The sequence below is a fragment of the Silene latifolia genome, chromosome 6 (assembly GCF_048544455.1).
Source record: "Silene latifolia isolate original U9 population chromosome 6, ASM4854445v1, whole genome shotgun sequence".
Taxonomy (NCBI): domain Eukaryota; kingdom Viridiplantae; phylum Streptophyta; class Magnoliopsida; order Caryophyllales; family Caryophyllaceae; genus Silene; species Silene latifolia.
Window position 1 is genome coordinate 76,884,034 of NC_133531.1, and position 20,289 is coordinate 76,904,322.

The following is a 20,289-nucleotide window of genomic DNA, read 5'->3' on the forward strand; positions in this document are numbered from 1 at the left end:
AGTGGAGTCATTTTCGGGAATGGCTTCACGCCCTTATTCCGCCTCTTGTGGTTCCCGTCACAAGGGGATGTGCACATTAATGGTCATTCGGTTATTCGCTCTATGGTTTTGAGCTGGGCTTAGGTGGTAAGGCTGCGGTCCCCACTGGCGGTGTGGATTACTGGTTGCGATTGGTAATCTGGCAGGACTATACCTTCGGACTACTCAGGTGATTGGTGGATTATTGGAGTTGGAGGTTTGTGCTAGTATTGTACTATGCTTTGTATGTTGTTCTTCAGTTACTGACCTTGTGTGGTTTTGTCTGTGTTTCCTTCTTGTTATGTGTCTGCGGTGATCCATTATGGTGAGCAGTCAGTCTTAGCAGGTGTTGATATATGGAGCCTATCTGGGTGCGATGGAGGGACGTGTCTTTCACCGAGTCTTGGCATGGATAGTCTCACTGTAGTGTTTTTGTTTCATCAGTTGTATCTTTTCTTTTGTTGAGTTAAAGCTTGTAATTAACTTTAATAATTCTTTTATTGACGTCGTGATATATTATTCCTCGGGCAACCGAGATGGTAATGCCCGTATCTGCTAGAGAAGGTCTTGTTAAGGCTCATTGGTAGATGGGGGTGTTACAAACCCAACTACTAATTACGCCGTCAATTTTTTTATGTAAATCATTCTCATATTTTGAGACATTTATTTATTTTTTTAATTTCTCACAAATTTATGATTAACTATTAGGAAATATAAGCTCATAGAAATAATTTTTCTCAATGAAAGTCATAGTACTCCCTCCTATTCATTTTAATTCCCCCCCTTTCCTTTTTCATCTATTCATATAATTCTTCCCCTTTTCTTATTTAGGGGTTGTTTGGTTCACTATGGGAAGATAAAGTTCCTAGGAAGTTACGTTCATGTGAATTTGTAATTCATGTGAATTGTAAAAATGTTGTTTGGTTGTCATGTGGGAAATGAATTCATGTGGGAAGTTGCACTTACCAAGGGGGGGTTAGGTAAGCAACTTTCTACATTATGGAGGAATTGAAGTTCCTTGGGAAGTTCTAATTCCCATGAAATGGGCAACCAAACAACATCATATTTAAGCAATTCATGGGAATTTCTACTTCCCATGATTTAAGAGGGCAACCAAACAACCCCTTAGTAAAGTTTTATACTTATTTTAATCACCTTACCCCACAACAATACCCCACAAAACTCATACTTTATCTTATTTTAATCACCTTACCCCATAACAATACTTATTTTAATCATCTTACCCCACAATAATACTTTCCCTCTCTCTAATTACATTACACCACCACAATACTTTACAATAAAATAACCATCTCCTTAATTTCCGTGCCCTTTTGAAAGGGGAGAGTTAAAATGAATAGGAGGGAGTATAATTTATAATATTTGGAAAAATATTAGTGAAAAGTAAAAAAGCTTACCACGAAAAAACAAAAACTGAATACTAATACAAATTCTCATTATAGATGGGAGATATCCGTTTATAGTTATAGAGGTGCTAAATATCCACCCACTTTAAATAAAAGACAAGCAACAAGTTGCATGATTGGGCCCAAAAATATCACCACTTTAAGCATATTTGACCCGTCTTTCACTTTAGACGGATATATCCGTTTATAGTGAGACTAATCGGAATACTAATTAGCTTATTTTTCTTTAAAAAAAGGTGGTTAAAGCTTTCGCTATTATTCACACGAGGATGCAATATGCACATGCTTAAACATTGAAAATGAAACCTTAAAATACACGGAATTGGCAAATAACTATACGAGCCAAACATCCAACTAAGCCAATAACGATAGACCAAATGACGAGAGTGCAACGACCAACGACATTTCTTCCATTCTTCATAACCAACAGCAACTGAGGAAGACAAGAAAAAGCTGACCAAACAAGATCCAAAATGAAACCAGAAACCTTAACATTGGTTCTGGTTAATTTGGCAGGTATAATGGAAAGAGCAGATGAGTCATTACTTCCAGGTGTATACAAAGAAGTTGGTGCTGCCCTTCATACTGACCCTACTGGTTTGGGTTCACTCACCCTTTTCAGATCCATGGTTCAGTCTGCTTGCTACCCTCTTGCTGCCTATTTAGCGGTCCGCCATAACCGTACCCATGTCATTGCTCTTGGTGCTTTCCTTTGGTCTGCTGCCACTTTTCTTGTTGCCTTCTCCTCCACCTTCTTTCAGGTTTGTTTTAACGGAATGCTTGTATAAGACCGTCCTATCCTAGTACGCTTTTGGTTTGATCTTGCTTGCATTGACTTTTGTCGTAAATCGATGCCAACCTCTTCTTGGGGTTGCACCAATGGTGTTTTGATGACTTTTGACTTTCTTTCCAAGGAAAGTCAAAATTAGTGACAATCAATTCAATTCAAATTAGACTGCCCATATTTATGTCTAATACTGACTTTTCATATGCCAATGTCAACTAGCTTACTTGGTAAAGTTACAGGGGTGGTACTCATGACCTGGGATCGAACCCCGTCAACATCATATTGCTACTTCACCAGTATAGTATTGTCTGAAAATGTTGGGAATTTCACCAAATGCAGTAATACTGAATACCACTGCTATTGTAGTTTAATTCGGATTGGTGCAATTTTGATGCTTCCGATTTGGAACCTTAGATCATGAGTATTACTTAACCTAGGCCCAATATGACAACAATATACTGGACTCCGTTAGTATCGCTCCATAATAACTTCACCCATTAAACTAATTTATACGGAGGAAGTATTACATTTGCATATGATCACTTCATTAGTCATTTGATTTAATAATTGACACGGTTTAGGTCGCTGTATCAAGAGCATTGAACGGTATAGGCCTAGCAATTGTATCCCCAGCCGTGCAATCACTAATTGCAGATTCAACCGATGACCACAACCGAGGAATGGCCTTCGGGTGGTTGCAGCTCACAGGGAACATGGGTTCGCTCCTAGGCAACATTTTTGCGGTTTTAATAGCTTCTAAAACTATAATGGGAATAGCTGGGTGGAGAATAGCCTTCCATTTGGTTGGTATAGTCAGTGTCATAGTCGGCATTTTGGTTCGTCTCTATGCCAATGATCCACACTATGTTGATGAAAATGGCAAGCCTAAAGAAATGAATTCGAAAACACCATTTTGGGTTGAGGTAAAAGAGGTGCTAAAAGAAGCTAAATCAGTTGTTAGAATTCCATCTTTTCAGATAATTGTGGCTCAAGGTGTGTCAGGTTCGTTTCCATGGTCTGCAATGTCTTTTACGCCTATGTGGTTAGAGCTCATTGGGTTCTCCCATGGGACTACCGCGTTTCTTATGGCTGTTTTCAACATTGCTACTTCAATTGGAGGTTTATTTGGTGGGAAAATGGGTGATTTTCTTTCGATCCGTTTTCCTAATTCTGGACGGATTATTCTGTCTCAGATCAGTGCTGGTTCTGCCATTCCATTAGCAGCAATTTTGCTTTTGGGATTGCCTGATGATCCTTCGACTGCTTTTTTGCACGGTTTAGTCCTGTTTATTATGGGGCTCATCATATCTTGGAATGCTGCTGCCACCAACAAGTATGTTTACATCATGACTGCATTCTTTTTGTATAGGAAATTAGGCGTGTATAGTATGACCTTGAATCACAATCTGGTAAATATTGCAATATTGTAAGTACACAAATTCTCATACAAGACGGTCTGTTCTATACATATGAAAACTTCACTTCACATTTTATCCTTAATGGGCCACATTTTTAACTAAATGGGTCAACTTACAAAATCACGTACAGTGACGTACTACACTTGGCAAATGAGTCATTCATGTACGAGTCATTACAAGCTTGGGTCATTTAGGGTGCTATGTTGTTGGCTAATTTCGAGCGTAGTAACACGTAGGGTCATTTTGGGTTGTGGTTATAAATCAATTATTTTTTTAGTTCATTTGTAGGTCTACAGCATATTGAAGAAAGTTTTGGTCATCGGTTGTGGTAAATGGCCCAGTCCGGCCTGCTATATAAAATTTGTCAGATTTACAAGTTGCAATCACTAAATCAGGCACATTACTGACCTCCCTCCAATCTGCTTTGTTAGTCCAATATTTGCAGAAATAGTCCCTGAGAAACATCGAACAAGCATATACGCACTGGACCGGTCATTCGAGTCGATACTGGCTTCATTTGCTCCTCCAGTAGTAGGAATCCTAGCTCAGAATGTATATGGGTATAAACCAGCAGCTAAAGGATCATCTGATAATGCCATAATTGAAACTGATAGAGAGAATGCTGTATCTCTAGCCAAGGCGCTTTACACTGCAATTGGAATCCCTATGGCAGTTTGCACCTCCATCTACTCCTTCCTCTATTGCACTTATCCTAGAGACAGAGAGCGGGCTAGGATGCAAAGTTTGATTGAGTCTGAAATGCAGTTCATTGAAGATGGTGAATCTTTTCCCACAAGTGAAGGAGACTCTAAACTGCAATTCCCAGAATCGGATAATCCTGGTGAATCTTTTGAGGACAACGATAAAACCACCCTTCTTCCATCCCAGGTACCTGTGTCAGATTCAGGAAAATGACCAGATTTTAATCTGTATTTTTGGTTGAAATTTTCGGTTCTTGGGGAATTTTTCATGTTTTTGCCTGAAATAGAGTTTCATGTTGACACACATACAAAGTCAAGTGTCAAAGTATCATAGAATTAAGTTTCTGTGATGTTATGTATAAGATGTGATTGGACACTTGAAACTCGAAATTATTAGTGAGTCTTGTACTAGACTAGACGGAAGATTTTTGTCTAATGGGCATGTAACTATGTTTGCATATCGTTTTCTAGTGCATCTAACTGTACACTGTCCATGAATCATGACCCAAGTGTTGAATTAAGGATTTAAGGACTTCAACCTCTTGAAAGATGCCGTCTTTGGGAGTCAAATGGGGCAATCTTAACTTGCAGGTTCTTTAGCTAATGGAAGCAGGATAAAGAAATAAAAAGAAACCAAAACTTAAAAAAGTTTCAAAGACTACAAAGAACTGTAAAGATCTGTATCATCCAGATTCTACGCTTAATTATAAAATGTTACCGTTACTACATTGTAATGGCGTCATCTAGATAATTATGGCAGCTGATCTTTGGTACGAAGTACCGGAATCAGAATGTCCCGCAGCCTAGATTTTACTCTGTTATTTCTTAGACATTCTAGTCCCTCAATTCCACCGAATAAATCCATTTGACTAGCAAATTGATTAATGAGCAACGTAATATAAGTAACTAGCTTATGACCCGTGCAAAGTTACACGAACATATATAAATAATATATGTAATTACTTTGTAGAAATTTATATTATAACCATTATATTATATTAGTTTAAAAGTATAACTATAATAAACAATCAATATTATTAAATGAGAATTTTGTACTAAAAAATTAACTTTTGTGTTATAGCATATTGGTGATTTTAAATGTGATACAATTCTACCTATCGTATATATAAGTCTTGAAATGTTCATTTTTACAATATTAAAAATTGAGAAAATAGTAAAATAAACGGTACAATTTAGATCTAAGTCAAATAGTCATATACAGGCTACAGCTACTCATGATTACTCACTACAAATTTTAAAAGTTATATGTATTTTGTTTCCACTAATTAGACGGGTAGATGAGCATAAACTTGGTGGATTACTCGTCAATTTTTTCTTCGCTTTTACCTGATTAACAGGTTAACTTCAGAGGAAATAACTATTTTATAAAACACAAATTTTGATAAACTAAATTTTTTTAAAAAAAAAATCATTGTCAAATAATTGAACAATTCGTTTCCTCAATGCCTCAAATAATTCTTAAGCAATTGACTTCAATGTATTGGATGTATATCTTGTGGTAATATTTTTTAATTGAAATTACAAAATAGGTTGATTTTGAAAAATATGAAGTTGTTCCCTTGTTTTAAAGTTTTATTCTCTCCGTGCAAATTTGTGACAATAAAATTATGAACTGAATGGTACATATGCATAAATTTGATGGTACATAAACAAAAAATGACGGTGCTATAAAAATGATTGTTGCATAATTTTTTTTATGTCCCATAAGCATGATTTGATTCCAAAAAAAAAAAGATTTTATATGTATTTAGACAATATTTTTATTTTCTCAAAAGAATAAAGAAATAATCTTACTCGAAAAAAAATTAAAATAAGATTAAAGTGATTATTGTGCCACTTTACAGTATTAGAAAAAAAATGAACTTCTACAGTGGTCATTGAGTGATTTTATTTCTACACAAATATAATGTGAAACACATTTGCAAATAATTATTAACAAATTTGTTTTACAATATACTTATGCAATACCGTCTTATAAAATCTTTATCCAATCTCAAATTATAATCGTTAGCTTTGCAAGACATCATACTTGAAATGCACACTTGCATGTTCAATCTACTGTTGACAAAGAGCAATACACGTTTGTACTTTATACCCAAATAATTCTGCCAAATAAAAAAAATATTAAGGCATAAAATGTTGAAATTGTAGGGGGAAAAGTTTACATGTTTTCTTTTTAGGCCAAGAAAATGACCATTCTATCCCTATTCACACTCCATATTTACAAAAAATGTCATCCATACCCCACACTAATCCACCATAAAACCCCACCTTTATATTTTTTTTAATATTTTTAATCCCACCATTCTCTTTCCCTATGTACTTTTTATAGTTTTTTTAATCCGCTCCTTAATACCCGTGCAAAAAGCAAACATGCGAAGTGGAGTTAAACGGAGGGAGTAAATAGTTAAGATAAGATTATAAGAGATATAGAATGACTCGATTTATTTTATAATAAAAAAAATGACGGAGTTGGAATGACAAAGACCAAAGGGAAGGCCAGGAATGTGGGTATGTGGGAAAAATAGGGTTAAGAGATACTCCGTATGTTGGGTGAAAAGATATGACCCATTTAATTTATTTTATACTCCTCTAAATTTGAAATGTGTAGTTGGAGGGAAAAAAAATGTTGGATGGTTTCTGTTTTATTATTTGTATAGATTCGGTCAAAACCGTCAAATCCTCCGTAAAGATGTTTTTGGGGTAGCTACCCCGCGCGTTATTACTAGTTAATCATTTCGGGGCGGTTTTGCCCCTCTTAGAGCAATAGAAATAAAAGAACTTTATATAAAGTTCTTCTTTTGTCATGTCATATTTTAGTTTTTTCAATGTTTAAGAACTTTTGTTTACAATAAATCTCATTTATATAACGTTCTTAAATTGAAAATAGATTATATGTAATTGACCTTTCACAAATTTCAAAGTCATATTTATTGGTCACCAAATTCCAATAGGTAACAAACTAAGTTCTTATTTTAGAACTTGGTTCTTTATTTTAAGAATAATTTTTAGTTACAATAGAAGAACTTTATAATTTAGGATTTTTATTGAAGACCCAAGAATAAGAATCACTATTGTTATTGTTTTTATATACTTACCAAACAAAAGGGATGAAAAGCGTTAAATGCCACACATGGAATGAAAACCCATGTCACATTTTAAAGAACTCTATATAAAGTTTGAATAAGAAAGGAAATAGCTTTAATTCGATTAGTATCTTTGATCATTCGGTTTGTTGTCATGTGGTTTCATTAATGTATGCGTTTTAAAGTTGATACCCATACCATACGAAACTTGGTAACAGTATTGTTGTCGGCAGTGTGAAATAATGTGAATACACGACTTATAATTCAGAAAAAAGCTGGGATCAAGGCTCTGAAACTGGGCAACAGGATTCAAATGGCGATGAGTTGATTGCTGGCAGACAAACCTCTCTGGTTTCAGCAGCTATTCTCAGAAAGGGCAAGGAAATTGATGAGGGGTCGTCAAATTTAGTCCCTTTGGAAAAATTGGTTCAAGATGCATATGAAAAGGAGCTGGAGCTGGTGAGGGGCCTGAAGCCTTCTCGTCACCAGGGAATTAAATTTTTTGACGTCCCAGAAAAAATCAAAGCAAATTGCAGTACTACCTGTTGGGAGTACATCTGATGGTTTCTTGGGGCTAGTTGATGTTTATCATGCCTCTGATTTGCGTGAGGAGCACAAGGAGGCAATCTCTGCTGCAAGAAAAAGGAAGTGTTGTACGGAAGTTGGGGATTATATCATTCCTGAGGAAGCTAGGTTGTCTTTGGACAATGCTAAGAAGTACTTACAGAGGTTGGCCAAGAAAGGACGCTGGGATCAAGGAAATCAGAGGGAGGAGAAGCAGCAGATGAACTGGGGTTTTAGGGTGAATGTTGATGACGTTATTATGCTGGATTCTAGTGACTCCTCTGAACCTTCTGTCAATGGTATGGCAGCTGACGTGGATGGCTTTGCGGAGGTCGGGCCTTCACAACCTCCTCGCTCACCATGATGGGACTTATCTGGAATTGTAGGGGCCTAAATAATACGCTCTCCCCTACAATTCCTAAAATAAGGGCGTTATTAGGTAGTAAGTTTTATGATTTCTTGTTTTTAATCAAGACGAAATGTAGTGCAAGCCAAGTTTTCCCTATTTTTAGGTCGGCAGGTTTTGTTAATCATTTTGGTGTGGATGCCGTGGGGGCATCGGGTGGTTTATGGGTCGGATGGAAAAAGGAGTCTAGGATGAAGTTGATTAAGGCTTGTAATAATTTTATCATTCTAGTAGTTGAAAAATATAACGGAAGGTTATGATATCTTGTGCTTTTCTATGGTGCACTGAATCTTAGTATGCGTGCAGCCGTCCTAATGGATCTAGAACAATGGTTTGATACATGTAAATACCCATTTCTTATGGTAGGGGATTTTAATCAAGTGGAATTTAGTTGTGATAAGTTAAGTACAAGTCAAAGGAAAATTGATGGAGCAGAGGACTTCAGCTTATCGAAAATAAGAAATGAGCTAGTGGATATCCCAGTTAAGGGACCCCGATTTACATGGTGCAACAATCGTCAAGGTGATAAGAGAGTTTATGAGCGACTTGACAAAGTTATGGGGTCTAAGGACTGGTTATCTTTATTTCCGGATACGGGTATTAAGCACTATCCTATTCAGATTTCTGAACATGCCCCCATCGAAGTTGACCTGAATTTTACACGAAGTGGAGGAAAAAGACCGTTTAAAATTGATGCTTGGGCTTTGGATTACGAGGATTGCTTGGAGACTGTTCGCAAGGTTTGGATTACAAGTGATAGAGGGTCACCGGCTTTCCGCCTTGTCAGGAAGATGGCAAGAGTTAGAACAAGTGTTAAAAAATGGACTCTGGATAAAAAAGTCGAATGGCAGATAAAGTGGGAGGATTTTGATCGAAAATTAGAGCATGGAATGAATTTAGCATGTTCAGGGGGAGGTGATGAGGAGTATTCTAGGGTAAATGAGGAGGTGCGGGAGTTTGCCAAAGCTGCGGCGATGTTTTGGAAACAGAGGGCAAAGGTTAAGTGGATGGTGGATGGGGATACATGTACTAAGTTCTTCTTCAATTGGGTTAAAGGTAGGGCAGGTCGAAATCATATTCATGGATTGAAGGGAGAGGATGGGGAATGGTGTTATGAGGAAGAGCTGATAAGTGGCGAATTCCAAAGAACTTTCAAGGATCTTTATAGAGCATCAGGGGATGGCCTGGAGGTAAGGGATAGATCTACTTTCGATCATGTTCTCGGGTACATTAACCATTTCGTAATACAAGATGAGGTGGACTATCTGGACAAAACTTTCACAGCCAAAGAGGTCCGGGGAGCTGTGTTTCAAATGGGTGCTTTTAAATCTCCTGGCCGAGATGGTATTCCGGCTTGTTTTTATCAAAAATGTTGGTCTATGATCAAAGATGAGTTCACGAGTGCGGTGCTGTCTATCCTTAATTCTGGCAGGGTCTTAAAGGAGGTAAATAGAACTTTTATTACGCTGATTCCTAAGATGGATACACCGGAAGGGGTTTCGGACTATCAACCCATAAGCCTCTGTAATGTGATAATGCGGGTTGTGACTAAATGCATTGCCAACCGGATGTCAAAGGTCATGGGGTCTCTTGTTAGTGAAACCCAAAACGTTTTTTTACCGGGGAGGAATATTAGTGATAATATTTTGCTGGCGCATGAGGCTATACATAATATTTTGAAGTTTTAAAATGGGCAACATGGAAGATGTGCTTTTAAAGCTAATATGAGTAAAGCATATGATAGGATTAGGTGGGATTTCTTGGAATCGGTTTTACTTAAATTTGGTTTTCCCCTGAAGCTGATAAGGCTCATTATGAATTGCGTTACTACAGTGAGCTATGAAATTCTCTTTAATGGAAAACCGTTGCCTCAATTTCGGCCGATGTGTGGTTTACGACAAGGTGACCCGCTTTCCCCATACCTATTTATTCTATGCATGGAGGTTCTTTCTGTTAATATGGACCATGCCCATGAAATTGGAAGGATACATGGTTTTCGGCTTTGTAGGGGAGTCCGGCCAATAACACACTTGTTCTTTGCTGATGACTCGGTTTTCTTTTTTGAAGATAAAGGGGGAACGGCTGCTTACCTTATGCGCCTTATTAATGAGTACTGTGAGGCTTCGGGACAAAGGATCAACCCTGAAAAATCAGGTATCATCTTCAGTCCAAATACTACGTTAGCGAATGTTCAGAAACTTTTGAACTCTAATGATTAGGACCAATAAAGGAATTGGAAAGTACCTTGGAATACCGGCAGAATTTCAGGAATCGAAAAAAGGAATATTCAATTCATTAGTGGAACACATTACTAAACGGATTTCTTCATGGAATGGGATTTTTCTATCACCAGCGGGACGACTTACTTTAATTTCATCAGTCCTATCAAACCTCTCAAATTACTTTCTATCGGTTTTCAAAATTCCGTTAAGTGTGGCAAAAAAGATTAACTCTCTTTTGACGCAATTTTGGTGGACGGGATGTAAATTGGGGAAAAATGTTCACTGGTGTAGTAAAAATTTCCTGAGTATTCCTAAAAGTAGCGGAGGCTTAGGAATCCGAAATGTGGAGTGTTTGAATCAAGCCCTGTTGGCCAAGCATGGATGGCGACTAGTTTCTGGCGACTCTTCCTTGTTTGGTAAGATTTTTCGTGTTAAAGTGTTTGGGACAAATAACTTTACTCTTAGCAGTCGTCAAACCAAGGAATCCGGTATTTCGTGGGGGCTGCGCAACATTATTCATGGGCTCCAAATAATTCGGAATAATATTGGTTGGAAACCTGGCAGGAACTCAACGCTCAATGTTTGGCTGGCTAGATGGGTTGGGGGTTCTAGGCCGGAACCAAAGGATTGTTGGCTGGGTCTTAATGAGGCCCAGATGGCTAATCTGCAGGTGCGACAACTCCTTATGCCAAATGGTGAGTGGAATGAGCATTATGTCCGGGCACTTTTCAAGGAAGAATATTCGGAATGGATTTTGGCAATGCAGCTACGGGATTCACGGCATATTGATGAGGTTTTTTGGCCGCTCACTAAGGATGGGATTTATACAGTAAAGAGTGGGTATGGGTTACTCTTTGATGAATACATTCATAGGAGGGGCTCACCTAAAGATAATTCGAGGATTGGCGACCGGGGAAAGGAGTTCTGTAGGAAACGACTATGGCATCTTCCTATCCCAAATACATGGAAAATCCTAGTGTGGAAGATTATTACCAGTACCCTGCCGGTTGGTATGGAATTTTATAAACGAAAGTTGGAAATGGATGTCTTCTGTGGCATGTGTGGGGTTTCTAATAGAAGTTTGGAAGCAGTTGAACATCTGTTTCGAGATTGTGAAAGTGCAAGAAGGATTTGGGCAGGATCGGAATTAGGAATCAGGGTGGATAATGTTGGATCCTTAAGCATCACTGACTGTATCATTGATTGGATCAAGCTTCTTTCTGGCAAAGAAGGGGGTGAAAGGAGGGCGATAATGTTTGTTGCAGTTCTGTGGGGCTTGTGGAATCTTCGGAATAGGTATAAATTTGAGGGCCTGGAGCTGAATTGGCGGAGTATCGTGGATTTTTTCCATGTGAATATTGGGGAAAAGGTACGGGTCCTCAATGAGCAGGTTGAAGGAAGAAAGTTTAGGGCTGTTATGAAGGGATCCCCCGAGGAAAGGATGGATACGGTAAGATGGAGGATCAAGGAAGGATATCCTCTTTACTTAATTGGTAGGCAGGATCGTTGTGCGGTGATACGAGTTAAAGTGGACGCTAGCTGGGATAAAACCTATATGGCGGCGTTTGGGTGGGTGGCATTTGACTCGACGAGACAAGAACTTTTGCGACGAAGTGTGAAAATTAGGGCGGAAGCTGCTCTACAAGCAGAGGCATTGGGAATGCGCGATGTACTCGTATGGGCAGCCTCTGAGGGCATCCTACATCTGGATATTTCGTCGGATTGTCTTTAACTTATCAATGAAATTGCAGGAGTGGAAAAGGAAGATCATTTGCTGGCAGATATGAGGGGCACCTTCGGCTTATTTCATTGTTTATGTATTAATTTTATTCCGAGACATTTTAATACTCTAGCACATGGCCTGACCCGTCAGGCCATGAGACTGTAGAAACCTCTCTTTACAGCTGTAAAAATAAAAAAAAAATTAGAAAAAAGCAACTGCCTTGTGTATGGAGAAAAAACACCCCCATTAAAGATCACTTCCATGTACATACCGTTATGTTGAGGTGTTTGTGTTCTTTTTTACATTAAAAAAAAGTTGGAAGTTTTTACTTGTCATACGAATTTTTACATGTTTGTTAAGGTTGAAATGCACCCCCCAACCTTACTTATTGAAATATAACTAGTTTAGATCTCGTGCAATGCATGCACCATATATAGTGATTTGAAAAAGAAATGTTTGAACTGAAAACTAATCTAGGGAATTGAGTATTGCCCTGAAATGTATTTTAATGAAAATATGTTTTTATACAACAAAGTCAGTGAATTCAATTTATAAATTTTCTCCATTTTTTGTCACGAACTAATAATAGCAGTTTACAATTTTGCTTTATATCTAGTACGAGTCGAATCATTCTCTAATAATAACATCAAAAAAAAAAATTAGCGTATATCAATTTTATTTTAGTTAGAAGATTATAGTTTAAAGTTTAATGAAAATAATATAATTTGATGCAAAAATAATTTTAATGAAAAAATAATAGTTTAATGAAATAAATTTATTATTATTCGTTTTCTTATTTAAATGAATGCACTTAATAATCATCACATCCTTATTTAGAAATTGCGTTTTGGAAGGAATTTTTTTTTGAGAAGTTTGATTTTCTTAGTATAGAGAGGAATTCTCTTATACAGGAGATTTGGAGGTCAATTTCATTTTTTTTGACATAAATAAAGATGGTTTATTGTTCAAAAATATAGTCTTATAAGCCTCATATGTTTTAAATTTTTAATGTGGAAAATGATTTCTCGTCTTTGATAGCATGGCTTATGGTCTCACGGATTGAATTGTACTATTAGCTCGTTCTTACCTTGGTGTTAAGTTAAAATTGTCAAACTACGGAGTACGATTTATAGAAACCCAATACCTCAACTTGCAACATTAATATAAAAACGTCTTATTGTTTCAAAGATCGTGGAATACATATGAAAAAGTAACATTTTTGAATGAATATATAATTATTGACACGGCTGTCACAACCCTATCAAAAATAAAATTAACCGGCTCTAACTAATGCAGCAGAGGCAAGTCGGGTATCGTACTCCACGGAGAGGCGGTCACTATCTACTTGTTATTCAGTCTATCTGTGGTCACGAAGCAAGGGGGTTTTGAGTTGTTTGAACTAAACTAATGAACTGAAATAAAAGCAAGGATAGGAGATTAATCAGAAAGAGAGAAATATGCCAGGATGTCAGTTCACCATGATATTACACAAGTCAGCTAAAGGTAGGTCAGTCGGTCTGATGTAAGAAGGGTAGTGGAAAGGTCCTTCTGGTCTGCTTTCCGCCCTAAAATACTACTAACTTAGCTTTCACCCTCATTAATGTAGTCTATTGTTCATAACAGGTCTGTTCATTCCAATTTTTCGATCTAGATCTGAATTTAACCAATTTAATTAATTCAGTTGCATGCATTCAACCTAATAATTACAGTTATATTGCTATAAAACAATTCTCACAACAAAAACCTTCTAAACCAATTATCGCATCATTGCTTTACTACCATGGCTCCTCTAATCCTAGCATTAAAGAATTAGCTACGCATAAATGTAAATAAAACAAGAACGAAAGATAAAGTAAGAACAAACATGGTAGAAAGAGGTGTGCAAAGGAGAATTAGATAAAATAGAAAAAAAGTAAGAGAAAGATTACACAAACGAGATCCCGAAAATATTGAAAGAGTACCGTCGAACCAAAAACTGAGACAAAAGTCGAATCCCAGATCATTTTAAACCTAATTCACTCCGTCCTTTTTATAGGCAGAATACTTTATTTAACCTAAGATATAACTTAAATTATCTAGTAAATAAGTTTATGCGAGAAAATCTCACGTCAGACCTCAAAGTACTCGATCGGGCACATAGAAATAGCTCGATCGAACAACTTCATGCAAAAACCTCTCGATCGAGCACTTAAGTTACTCGATCGAGGACCTCCAATTAAGCACCTCTCGATCGAATTCGATCGAGGACTGTTCATCATCCATAGGCTATCGATCGAGTGACATGGCCAGCAAAAGCTCTCGATCGATCAACTACCACCGCACCAGCTCATTTGGACGTTGAATTGCTTCCAAGATGACTTCACGCTTCCCGAGACATTGATATCTCCGCTCCAATTCTTCCATCTCCTAAATGCATGCTAACGGGATAATTCCAGGCTCAATTCCGCTACTTTCAGGTCCATTCCTGCAACTAAAGCCAAACGAACCAAAGTAGAATATTCGGAGCATTTCGTAGCCTAAAACTATGAGAACCGCATAGACATATGTGCATAAGAGGCGTATAAAGACTATATAAAATGCACGTATTAATTACAAAGAAGTTTCAAAGGTCATGGAATACATATGAAAAATGTGATATGTAGTTGGTGGGAAATAAAGTGTTTGATGGGGTTTTTGAAGTTTTGTAATTTTGGTGGGAAAATTAGTGTTTGTTTAACACACTAATACTTGACAAATTCTGATTCCATAAAGTAAATGACACAACTCCATTTGTACTTCTATTCATTTTTTAATAAACCCTTAAAACTTGTGCTTTTTGCCAATAGGTAGAGTGGAGTTGAATTGAGGAAGTATAATTTAAGAATTAATATATAAACTAAAAACTATAATAAATGTAATATAGAGTAAGTAATATGAAAATTACAAGTAAATAGGTAATTTAGTGGCGGAGCTAGAATTTACGGTTATGAAGGGAGAAAAAGGAAAAAGTCCGCAGAGCGAACAAGTAATCCTCTATAGACTAAAAGAATAACACATTTGTGTTATTCCCGCTCATTTTCCCCCAATATGGAATATTCCCTTCTAATATATTGTAGTCAGTCAATTAATAATAATAATAATATATTATAGCCAATAATATATTGCCGTCAATTATTATGCCCCTATATGGAATATTCTCTTCTATAATATTATACACAATAATATAGCCGTCAAATAATTGATGTCAGTCTTCAATCTATTTTAGGCAATAATAAATATATACACGAAAAATTCTAGAAAATCAAGAACAAAAATACAATTGATTAAACTTTTTCAATATCGCAATTTTTTCTAAAACAAGAGAGAGAAAGGATGAATGAGAAAGTTAGTGAAACCCTAATTTTTCTACAGTAATTGTTTTGATTAGTTGCAATGGCTCGATCAAAAAACAAGAACATTAATAATAATCCTTTACTTAATACAGGAAGAAAATCACAAAAAAACGATGGTATTAATCATTCTAAAGGCAAAGGGAAATCAGCAGCGCGACATATTCATTTCTCGTCTGCTGATTTTGAAGCAGATTTAGAATCAATTGTTGAATCTGAAGAAATGGAACCTGAAATCTCAGAACAGGATGAACCAAGAACATCTTCACCGCTGTTGCTTCGTATTACAAAGGAGGATGTAGCGGAGGAGGTAAAGTTCTGGTCTACTTCTGTTTACTGCTATATTCTTGGAGCGAATCCACCGAGTAATGTCATAAGTGGTTTTGTAAAGAGGGTGTGGCAGTCTAATGGGGTAGATAGAGTTTCTTTTCTTCCTAATGGGATCTTTTTGGTTCGATTTAAGACAAAGGAGCAACAACAAGCTGTTCTGAAAATGGTCACCTCATTTTTGATAATAAGCCGGTCATAATCAAAGAATGGACCCCTGATGCAGAGTTACTCAAACACGATGTATCTAGGGTGCCAATATGGATGAAAATTTATGGCTTAGATATTAAGTTTTGGAGGTGTTGATTGTTTAAAGAAATTGAGTGGAGCTGTGGGATAGTTTGTTAAATGTGATGACGCTACTGCTACTAGGGCCTTCCTGGGGTATGCTAGGGTTATGATAGAATACATATTGGTCAGCAGTTCCCCTCTGAATTGTCTTTTATTGATGAAGTTGGTAAGATTCAGAAAGCCAGGCTGGTATATGATTGGCTTCCCACCACCTGCACTACTTATCAAGGAATGGGACACACAACTGATATTTGCAGGAAGGGGGAAGTGGCTGCTGGGACTCGTAGGGTGTGGAAACCTAAGGCACCTACTCAGCAGAAACAGACACAGGTGGTGATTAAAAAGAGGGGATCCACAGCCTCAGAAGAACCAGACTGCTCCACAGAGAATATCTCCACCTAAGCCTGTGACACTAAATGTTACTACACCGGTGGTTACTCCTGTGGCACAGAGGGCTCCTCCAGTGGTCTTGTCTAAGGGTCATGTAAGTGAGCAATCAATGCCCAGGAAAATGTTAACTAGATTGATAAGGGGAGATAATGGTGAGAGAAGGCTTTTTACCCCAAAGGGTTATCATTTATGGAGTCACTCACTTTATCCCTTCAAATATCTGAAGCTGGATTGATTGAAAGAGTTTTGTCTGAAAAAGGGGAACCTAGTCAAAATCATACTGATAATGGGTAGTTTGGGCTTTTGGAACGTTAGAGGTATGAATAGGGCTAGTAAACAGAATGAAATAAAATGGTTTCTCAACCAAAATAAAGTAGGTTTGTTTGGTTTATTAGAAACTAAGGTTAAGTCTATGAATTGGAATAAAGTGAGTAGTAGCTTATGTGAGAACTGGTCTGTTTGCACTAATTCTAGCTGTCACAAAGGAGGTAGAGTATGGCTGATTTGGGATCCTGGCATGTTTATGATGACTATTCAGGAGATTACTGCTCAGTGTATTCATGCTCAGGTCCTTGATAGGAGGAGGAATATCACTTTTTGGTTAACTATGATTTATAGATTGAATAAACCTACTGAAAGGGAGAGTTTATGGCATAGGATCAGGAAGTATCATCATAGCATTAAGGGACCCTAGATTACTTGTGGGGATTTTAATGCTTTGTTGGCAGTGGATGAGAGAATAGGTGGAGCTCCAGTTACACTGCTGATATCAGACCCCTTAAACAGTTGGTGCATGACTGTGAGTTGTATGAGCTTAAGGGATGTGGCTCTTTTTATACAGGGACTAACAAACATGAGACATGGGGGAAGGTATATAGTAGGATTGACAGGGTTTTCACTAATGAAGATTGGTTGAATGTTTTCCCAAGCAGTTATGCAAACTTCCTCCCTGAAGGATTGTTTGATCACTGTTGCTGCCTAATTAGTTTTGAGGAGATTCTTCACCTTAGAAAACTTCCCTTTAAATACTTCAATATGTGGGCTAGGGCAACTGATTTTATGGAAATTGTGCAAAATAGTTGGGGTCCAAAAGTCAGAGGCACTGCTATGTTTACAGTAGTGACTAAACTCAAGAGGCTGAAAAAAGTGTTGAAGAATTTAAACAAAGAACAGTTTAGTGATATAGAAAATCTTACTCGAGTTGCTGAATTGTCCTTGGAGCATTTTCAAACTTTGCTCAGAAATGATCCATTTAATGAGGTTTATGCCAGGCTGAGAGTGAGTGTGCTAAGGAGGTTAGATGGCTGCATCAGGCTAGAACTGAGTACTTACAACAGAAAGCTAAACTCTCTTGGGCACTGGATGGGGATGAGAATTCTGCATTCTTTCATGCTAGCATAAAAAAGAGGAGGAGAAGGAATAAGGTTTTCCAGGTGAAGGATATGAGGGGCAGGATGTTGTGGACAACGGGGGCCCACGGGGGCGCTTGGGAGAGAGAACAAGCGTTTGCATTTTTGTGGAGTCGCCACCAATTTTTATGGGAAATTGGAACCGTTCGAATACCTCGTGCCATATCAAGACACAAAGTAGAGACATGAACACCAATCAATCGTTACCCTTAGCATTCTATGTCTTGAATGACTCTCGTGGATGCCAATGAACACAGATGTTCGCAGAGATCTGGAGTAAGGGGTGAGGGTACGTATTAGGAAGCTCTTTTGATCGAACACCTAATCCCGCCCGCCTCGATAGCGGCCGCTACTAATGATTAGGGACATCATCTATACTCAATATATCGTCGATTATATGCATGCAATGAAACATCCAAGTTTTAATCCTAGCATGTGAGAATTAGCTAAGTCGGTGAACAATTAATTTAACATACAATTAATGTCGAAGTAGGATTTAATGCTCAATTACATGTAAAAACATACAAATGATACAAGAAATATGATAAAGAAAATAAATAAAATTACAATAACGAAAATTACAATAATTACAATGGATTAAGCGATTTATGTCGAAAATACCTTTAAAACGGACAATTTGAGAAAACGAATAAAAGAAAGAAATAACGAACAGATCAGTAGGTGATAATACGGTTAATAGTCCATTATACGTAAGCTAATTAAACTAGGTCAAGCAACAACGGAGTTTAGAGACATAACTCATCCTGGAACAGGCGCAGCAGGACTTGCGCCCTCTGGAAGAGGCGCAGCAGTTGCTGCGTCTGTTCCAAGGGTGAGTTCTGGCTGTGAAGCCGGAACTGCAAATCGTTAATATTAATCGGTTAATTTAAGGATTGATTATGATATTTACCCGGATGGAAGTGATTAATGGGTTATTTACATGTGATTAATGGTCATAAAAGCAATAAAACATGGATGAGCCGGAATTAAGATGAATTATTTACATGAACGAACGATTGATTAGTGACATGGGTGAATGAAATAAGCTAAACATGATGAATTAATGACGAATTAATGACGAATATGACAAAAGACAGATGGAAATATATCAAAGGTTGAATTCCAGAAACCCAATATGAACAAATCGAATTTCTACAACCCGGATTGAATTTAATGACGAAAACCCGCAAATATGAGATTATAAGGGATTTAAGCCGAATTTATGATGGATAAAACGTGTTAACGATGAATAATAATATACATGTGAAATTAATATGACTATTGTATCAAAGAATTAACAAGAAACAAACGAAATAAAACAAAACGAACGAATTACAGAGGACGAAGGAAGAAGAAAGGAAGCAGGAACTGCGGCAGCCTCACGAAGAGGCGCGGCAGGCATTGCGCTCCTTCGAAGAGGCGCAACAGTTGCTGCGTCCTTTCTCGACGGTTTGTCTTCTGGAAATCCGTAAAAAGAGGTTTTAAACGTGGTTTTAGAAATCGGTTTTAATAAGTATTTTCGATATAAACCTTACAATTTTGATACAAAAAGTAAATAACAATAATAAAAGAGAGATTTTACACCCTCAGACTTACATGTTTGACGAAACGAGATGAACTAAGTTTACGATTAGTGATGCTCGACTCGAATGTAGACGAAAGTGCCCTCGTAAGAGGAAAAGGATTAGATTAATTAAGTTGATTAGTTGTGGAGTTGGTCAAATTGGTCGGTCATACAAATGAGGCTGGTACTCAGAAGGATCCGAGCTTACGTGGTCGAATGTTCAAGCACGTAGACGCCAAAAAGTAAGAATAAAGGTCTAGAATGCAAAGGGAGAAGAGAAGGGCGGACACTCGCGTGAGAAATATGAGGAGCGAAGGCTCCTATTTATACTAATCACGTGAAGGAATTAGGGTTTTAGAGAGTCTTTGGAAGTGAATCTCAGAAAGATATGAAAAAGATACGAGAAATACGCAAAAAAGGAACTGGGAAGAGGCGCAGCAGCCACTGCGTCTCTTGGAAGAGGCGCAGCACCTGCTGCGTCTGTTCCCAAGTGGTTTTCTCCTGCGGAAGAATTATTTCCGTGTTTAGGTTATGGAAGGACGGAATAATTTTGTTTTCCTTAATATT

At 37.4% G+C, this 20,289-nt stretch overlaps 1 protein-coding gene across 1 annotated transcript; it reads left to right on the forward strand.

Annotated features, from left to right (window-relative positions):
* Positions 1-1,736: 1,736 nt before the first annotated feature.
* Positions 1,737-4,809, forward strand: LOC141586891 (uncharacterized). Its single transcript, XM_074408287.1, has 3 exons — positions 1,737-2,206; positions 2,814-3,565; positions 4,082-4,809. Exons 1-3 carry the CDS (start codon positions 1,919-1,921, stop codon positions 4,563-4,565), a joined length of 1,524 nt encoding a protein of 507 aa, XP_074264388.1. The 5' UTR covers positions 1,737-1,918; the 3' UTR covers positions 4,566-4,809.
* Positions 4,810-20,289: the final 15,480 nt, after the last annotated feature.

Excerpts from the sequence above, each read along its gene's own strand:
- LOC141586891 (XM_074408287.1), top strand. The coding sequence starts at position 1,919 with ATGAAACCAGAAACCTTAACATTGGTTCTGGTTAATTTGGCAGGTATA. Across the intron at positions 2,207-2,813 it reads TCTCCTCCACCTTCTTTCAG|GTCGCTGTATCAAGAGCATT; the intron begins GTTTGTTTTAAC and ends GACACGGTTTAG. Across the intron at positions 3,566-4,081 it reads AATGCTGCTGCCACCAACAA|TCCAATATTTGCAGAAATAG; the intron begins GTATGTTTACAT and ends CTGCTTTGTTAG.